The 7,563-nt window shown below is 43.9% G+C and overlaps 2 protein-coding genes across 2 annotated transcripts; one reads left to right on the forward strand and one right to left on the reverse strand.

Moving 5' to 3' along the window:
* Positions 1 to 721: 721 nt before the first annotated feature.
* Positions 722 to 2,666, reverse strand: LOC138604292 (heat shock 70 kDa protein 1). The gene has a single exon (XM_069676188.1). The coding sequence runs from the start codon at positions 2,664 to 2,666 to the stop codon at positions 747 to 749; it is 1,920 nt and encodes a 639-aa protein (XP_069532289.1). The 3' UTR covers positions 722 to 746.
* A 2,053-nt stretch (positions 2,667 to 4,719) lies between these two features.
* On the forward strand, positions 4,720 to 7,082 carry LOC138604326 (heat shock 70 kDa protein 1-like). The gene is made up of 2 exons (XM_069676240.1): positions 4,720 to 4,786; positions 5,083 to 7,082. The coding sequence occupies exon 2, from the start codon at positions 5,101 to 5,103 to the stop codon at positions 7,018 to 7,020; it is 1,920 nt and encodes a 639-aa protein (XP_069532341.1). The 5' UTR covers positions 4,720 to 4,786; positions 5,083 to 5,100; the 3' UTR covers positions 7,021 to 7,082.
* The last annotated feature ends 481 nt before the right edge of the window (positions 7,083 to 7,563 follow it).

Genomic DNA, 7,563 nt, shown 5'->3' on the forward strand with positions numbered 1-7,563 from the left:
TACAATGAACTTTCCAGTTCAGAAGTAAAAATGAATACACAAAGATATTCTCTGCAGTCAGCAGCCATTAATGTCTCAGGACAGAATAACTCTCTCAGCAAGTTTAAGCTGAGACAATTTAATAGAACATTTTCTAACAACCTGCTTGTGCAGATGTCTGGAATCAGCTAACACGCATTTAACAGCTGAGAAAAGAGATTTAACTGTTCCTCATCAAAACACGGGCGTGGATGAAAAAGCAGTTTCACATAAAACAAAGAAAAAACATAGAAACTTGTTCTCGGACCAGTTTAAGCTCAGTTCCTATCTGCTTTTGCTTATTAGCAGTTATTGAACATCTGGTGATGGGTATTGTCACAGCAAATTCAGTGATCACAACCATGATGAGGCAATCTCCCAGGGTTTAGCTAAACTGTGACATCTAGTGGTTATTATGTGTACTGCAACACTTTTTTAAGCCTGTACTCAGCCACCTCAACATAAACGAGTTTATATAGACAGTGAGTTTACAATAAATGACCAACTCAACTGATATTAATAAGTTAATGCAAGATGACACAAAGCGAGGCATAGTTATTACCAATCATTTTTATTGCACAGCCCTGCAATGCAACCATATAAAAATATGTGGAAAACCAGTTTGTAATTTTTATGCTTACACATTGTTGATACAAGTACAAAATATCTTAAAACATGTATGAATTTACAATCCGTTATAGTGATCAAAGTCCATATATCAGGCCAGTTTAGTCCACCTCCTCAATGGTGGGCTCCTGGGAGCCGGCTCGTGCCTGCTCTCCACAGCTACTTGCAGGCATTCCTCCCTGATACAACTTGCTGATGATGGGGTTACACACTTTCTCCAGCTCTTTCTGCCGGTGCTGGTACTCCTCTTTATCAGCCAGCTGGTTGTTCTCCAGCCAGGTGATAGTCTCATCACACTTCTCAATCAGCTTCTTCTGGTCCTCCTCACTAATCTTGCCCTTCAGGTTCTCATCCTGCACGCTGCTCTTCATGTTGAAGGCGTAGGACTCCAGTGAGTTCTTTGCAGTGATTTTGTCCCTCTGAAGGTCATCCTCAGCTTTGTATTTGTCAGCATCCTGCACCATCCTCTCGATATCTTCTTTGCTGAGTCGGCCCTTATCGTTGGTGATGGTGATCTTGTTCTCTTTGCCGGTGCTTTTGTCCACTGCAGACACGTTCAAAATGCCGTTGGCGTCCACGTCGAAGGTCACCTCAATCTGTGGGACCCCACGTGGAGCAGGTGGGATTCCTGACAGCTCAAACCTGCCCAGCAGGTTGTTGTCCTTGGTCATGGCTCTTTCCCCCTCATAGACCTGGATGAGGACCCCAGGCTGGTTGTCAGAGTAGGTGCTGAACACCTGGGTCTGTTTAGTGGGGATGGTGGTGTTGCGTTTAATCAGAGACGTCATGACTCCTCCAGCTGTCTCGATACCCAGGGACAGAGGAGCCACGTCCAGCAGCAGCAGGTCCTGAACGTTCCCCGAGGTATCGCCTGTGAGAATGGCGGCCTGGACAGCAGCACCATAGGCCACCGCCTCGTCTGGGTTGATGCTCTTGTTCAGCTCCCTGCCGTTGAATAAATCCTGCAGCAGTTTCTGGATTTTGGGGATTCGGGTGGAGCCTCCCACCAGGACGATTTCATGGATCTGCGCCTTGTCCATTTTGGCGTCCCTCAGGGCTTTCTCCACTGGCTCTAAGGTTCCCCTGAACAGGTCGGAGCACAGCTCCTCAAAGCGAGCCCTGGTGATGGAGGTGTAGAAGTCAGTGCCCTCAAACAGAGAATCGATCTCGATGCTGGCCTGGGAGCTGGAGGACAGGGTTCTCTTGGCTCTCTCACAAGCTGTGCGCAGCCTCCTCAAGGCTCTCTTGTTCTGGCTGATGTCTTTCTTGTGTTTCCTCTTGAACTCCTCCACAAAGTGGTTGACCATGCGGTTGTCAAAGTCCTCTCCTCCCAGGTGAGTGTCTCCAGCCGTTGATTTGACCTCAAAGATACCATCTTCGATGGTCAGGATGGACACGTCGAAGGTGCCTCCTCCCAGGTCAAAGATCAGGATGTTACGTTCTCCTGACTTGCCTTTGTCCAGACCGTATGCAATGGCGGCTGCCGTCGGCTCGTTGATGATCCTCAGGACATTCAGTCCTGCGATGACGCCTGCGTCTTTAGTCGCCTGCCGCTGGGAGTCGTTGAAGTACGCCGGGACTGTGATGACCGCTTTGGACACCTTTTGGCCGAGGTAGGCCTCAGCAATCTCCTTCATCTTCACCAGCACCATGGAGGAAATCTCCTCAGGGTAGAAGGCTTTGTCCTCCCCTTTGTATTCCACCTGAATTTTGGGCTTCCCTCCATCTCCGACCACCTTGAAGGGCCAGTGCTTCATGTCAGCCTGCACCACTGGTTCATCCAACTTTCTTCCAATCAGTCTCTTGGCATCAAACACGGTGTTGCTGGGGTTCAGAGCCACCTGGTTCTTTGCTGCGTCCCCAATGAGCCTCTCGGTGTCAGTGAACGCCACATAGCTGGGGGTGGTCCTGTTGCCCTGGTCGTTAGCGATGATTTCTACTTTTCCATGCTGGAAAACCCCCACACAGGAGTAGGTGGTGCCCAGGTCGATGCCGATCGCTACACCTTTAGCTGCAGACATTTTTACTGGTGTAGATACCTGTGAATAAGTAAATCAATACTTTAGAAACTAAACACTGGCACATTACATTAACACTGACTCAAATAACACATATTACATTTATTTGTAGCCTATTATTATATGTTTATCTTGGGTAAATATTGTTCAGTTTAATTAAAATTGGGAAAAATACCCAATGATATTATGTATGTGCTCCTCAGGTGAATAAAAAAACAACAACTATTTACTCATTTGTTTTACCAACATTAAAGCAACCTGATTAGTTTTTCGGTAAAAAATGTCAAATGGGGGAAAAATTCACATTTTTAAGATATGCTTGTCGGTAGCATGAACAACTCCACTTATATTACCTCAATTACCTCATTACGTGTATTTACCAAATATTAATGCATCGAAGTTTAGAAATTAACTAGTTTTCTATCATTAATGAGAGTTGAACTTACCGTATGGAGTTTAGGGGTCTTTGTCGTAAAGAGGGTCGTTTTTCTCCTTCTTCTCTGGGTCTATGCTGCGGTCTGATCTGATTCTTAAACTGTCTCTGCTCGCCGACAGCCACCTTATATCTGTAGAAGCTGATATTCTGGCTGCTTCTAGACGTTTGGCCCAACAGCATCAAGTCAGCGTTTGTGGTAGGTACAACTTCCGGTTCAGGATTTAAAAATAAAATGCCTGTTATAGGATACGAGCTGTTTAAAACTGGAATAAACATGCACTCGTCTTATTGTGAAAGCAGATTCTGATACTATTAATGACACTTTCGAAGAACTGCCTTGACTCAACCTGAAAAACCTGAGCAAAATCCAGAACGATCCAGAGAGGACTTAAATTCCATTAAAATATTAACTTTTAATATTTTTTAAACGCTGTGAAATTTTTACAATTGTTAATAGTGGTCTAAAGCGGCTGCTGAATTTATAATGATATACAGTATATAGTTTCTACCAAACTAATACTTTTAGGAATGAGAACAACAGTAATGCAACGGTGGGTAAAATAATATTATAGAACTTGTTTACAAAATACATATAGATGGTTTTTCATCATAACATTTACTCTAAATCAGTTTGTACACAAGTAAGTTTCACAGTAAAATTCATAATCTTCAGCGCGCTACCACTAGATGTCGCCAGAGCAAACTGAGTTCAGGAATCATTTTTGTTATTATAAAGTCTATGAGCAGGTTAGATGCTGAAGACTAACAACGGGTTTTTAGAGAAACTTTCGAGAAAAGATGATAATTATGATGATGAAAAATGTTTTAACAATAAATCTGAATCAGCATTGAACCGTGATCAATACAAAGGTTGAATATACCAGGGTTAGCAAAGGATGCAGTGATGTACCTAAATGTGATCTGTCGTCAAACTGATAAGACCAGACATATCCATGTAACGTATATTTATTTGTATGTTATGTGGTTCATTAACTTGTATATCACATATATATATATATACACATACATATAGATATTTTGGTATTGGCTACAGTTTTATTACTCTTAAACAGTTGTTTTTCTTATTATATCATAAAACATGATCTTTAAGTATACAGGTCAAACGTGTCATGAGTTGAGCAACATCTGGAGATGAAACTGATTAATAAAATTAAGAACAGCCTGAAAATCAGTGTTAACTGCTATGAAGTTATTTTTAATTCAGATTAACAGTTGAACATTTGTGTCAATAATTCACCCTTAATTCAAGTTTGGAAATTAAACAACTTGTCTGGATCTTTCTGGGGTTTCCTCCACTTCTTCCACTGTCTTCCGGTTGATTCGAGAGACTTCTTTGAAAGCTGCATCAAGTGTCATTAGTACTGTCAGATTTTGCTTTTCACAATAAGACGAGTGGAAGTTTGTTTCAGTTTGTCACTACCTGTATCCTGTAAAGGTGTTTTAATTTGAGTGTCCGAACCGGACGCTGTACCTGCCACAAACGCTGACTTGATACTGTTGTGTGTGAAACGTCGAGAAGCAGCCAGAGTAGTCAGCTTCCATACATATAAGGCGGCTGGTCGAGGGAAAGAGACAGTGACAGAAACAGATCGGACCGAGGCAGAAGATCTAGAGAGTAAGGAGAATAACAACCCTCTTCACGACATAGACCACTTAACTCTTAACTGTAAGTCCAACAATCATTATCGTTTTGAAAACTAATTTACTTTGAAACTTGGTTGCTTTAATACTTGATAAATAATGTATGTCTTTTATTTTGATGGATTGTGATATAAATGAATTATTTTTATTCACCTGAGGAGAAAATCCTAAATGTTCTTCTGTATTTTGATTTAAACTTAACAATATTTACCCAAACTTATAATGGTACATATCATTGTAATATGTGTTATTTGAGTCAGTGTTAATGTAAATTAATGTGCTAATGTTTAGTTTCTAAAGTATTGATTTACTTATTCACAGGTATCTACACCAGTAAAAATGTCTGCAGCTAAAGGTGTAGCAATCGGCATCGACCTGGGCACCACCTACTCCTGTGTGGGGGTTTTCCAGCATGGAAAAGTAGAAATCATCGCCAACGACCAGGGCAACAGGACCACCCCCAGCTATGTGGCGTTCACCGACAGCGAGAGGCTCATTGGGGACGCAGCCAAGAACCAGGTGGCTCTGAACCCCAGCAACACCGTGTTTGATGCCAAGAGACTGATTGGAAGAAAGTTGGATGATCCAGTCGTGCAGGCTGACATGAAGCACTGGCCCTTCAAGGTGGTCGGAGATGGAGGGAAGCCCAAAATTCAGGTGGAATACAAAGGGGAGGACAAAGCCTTCTACCCTGAGGAGATTTCCTCCATGGTGCTGGTGAAGATGAAGGAGATTGCTGAGGCCTACCTCGGTCAAAAGGTGTCCAAAGCGGTCATCACAGTCCCGGCGTACTTCAACGACTCCCAGCGGCAGGCGACTAAAGACGCAGGCGTCATCGCAGGACTGAATGTCCTGAGGATCATCAACGAGCCGACGGCAGCCGCCATTGCATACGGTCTGGACAAAGGCAAGTCAGGAGAACGTAACGTCCTGATCTTTGACCTGGGAGGAGGCACCTTTGACGTGTCCATCCTGACCATCGAAGATGGTATCTTTGAGGTCAAATCAACAGCTGGAGACACTCACCTGGGAGGAGAGGACTTTGACAACCGCATGGTCAACCACTTTGTGGAGGAGTTCAAGAGGAAACACAAGAAAGACATCAGCCAGAACAAGAGAGCCTTGAGGAGGCTGCGCACAGCTTGTGAGAGAGCCAAGAGAACCCTGTCCTCCAGCTCCCAGGCCAGCATCGAGATCGATTCTCTGTTTGAGGGCACTGACTTCTACACCTCCATCACCAGGGCTCGCTTTGAGGAGCTGTGCTCCGACCTGTTCAAGGGAACCTTAGAGCCAGTGGAGAAAGCCCTGAGGGACGCCAAAATGGACAAGGCGCAGATCCATGAAATCGTCCTGGTGGGAGGCTCCACCCGAATCCCCAAAATCCAGAAACTGCTGCAGGATTTATTCAACGGCAGGGAGCTGAACAAGAGCATCAACCCAGACGAGGCGGTGGCCTATGGTGCTGCTGTCCAGGCCGCCATTCTCACAGGCGATACCTCGGGGAACGTTCAGGACCTGCTGCTGCTGGACGTGGCTCCTCTGTCCCTGGGTATCGAGACAGCTGGAGGAGTCATGACGTCTCTGATTAAACGCAACACCACCATCCCCACTAAACAGACCCAGGTGTTCAGCACCTACTCTGACAACCAGCCTGGGGTCCTCATCCAGGTCTATGAGGGGGAAAGAGCCATGACCAAGGACAACAACCTGCTGGGCAGGTTTGAGCTGTCAGGAATCCCACCTGCTCCACGTGGGGTCCCACAGATTGAGGTGACCTTCGACGTGGACGCCAACGGCATTTTGAACGTGTCTGCAGTGGACAAAAGCACCGGCAAAGAGAACAAGATCACCATCACCAACGATAAGGGCAGACTGAGCAAAGAAGATATCGAGAGGATGGTGCAGGATGCTGACAAATACAAAGCTGAGGATGACCTTCAGAGGGACAAAATCACTGCAAAGAACTCACTGGAGTCCTACGCCTTCAACATGAAGAGCAGCGTGCAGGATGAGAACCTGAAGGGCAAGATTAGTGAGGAGGACCAGAAGAAGCTGATTGAGAAGTGTGATGAGACCATCACCTGGCTGGAGAACAACCAGCTGGCTGATAAAGAGGAGTACCAGCACCGGCAGAAAGAGCTGGAGAAAGTGTGTAACCCCATCATCAGCAAGTTGTATCAGGGAGGAATGCCTGCAAGTAGCTGTGGAGAGCAGGCACGAGCCGGCTCCCAGGAGCCCACCATTGAGGAGGTGGACTAAACTGGCCCTGATATATGGACTCTGTGATCTCTGGGACTGTTTGAATAAGCTATGTAACTATATTTTTCTCTCTTATGTTCATTACTTGTCTTCATTTTATATAATCAGGGAACCAAAATGTTTACATATCTTCCATAAACTTTTTACCTTTACAGCCCATGATTTTTAGATCACTGCTGTAGTTTACTCCTCAATGAAAATATGTTTATCCTTATTGTCATGTAATGTATAACATGTAAAAAAAAACCCGTAAATATATATTTCATATTGTCTTTCCTTTACATTGTAATAAATATAAAAATGTAGAAGAATTTTATGTAGTTTGGTATCATCCTTCTTTTCATCCGAGCTTCCTGGGTTTAAATTTCAAATTAAAATGTTTTTAACGGATAAACTTTTTGACTCAAGGTTAAGTCATAAAGCATAAGCAGTCATTATACTGTTTAAATGTTGCAGTAAGCATAGTATTAAGAATGCAAGTATTAATTGATGTTATTTAACAAGAAAAACATCTTAGCTATATTAAGTATTAGTAATTGTTGT

This window comes from Semicossyphus pulcher, unplaced genomic scaffold (genome assembly GCF_022749685.1).
Source record: "Semicossyphus pulcher isolate SPU_LCO1_2020_fin unplaced genomic scaffold, fSemPul1.0.p SCAF_25, whole genome shotgun sequence".
Classification (NCBI taxonomy): Eukaryota; Metazoa; Chordata; class Actinopteri; order Labriformes; family Labridae; genus Semicossyphus; species Semicossyphus pulcher.

Excerpts from the sequence above, each read along its gene's own strand:
- LOC138604326 (XM_069676240.1), top strand. The coding sequence starts at position 5,101 with ATGTCTGCAGCTAAAGGTGTAGCAATCGGCATCGACCTGGGCACCACC.
- LOC138604292 (XM_069676188.1), bottom strand. The coding sequence starts at position 2,666 with ATGTCTGCAGCTAAAGGTGTAGCGATCGGCATCGACCTGGGCACCACC.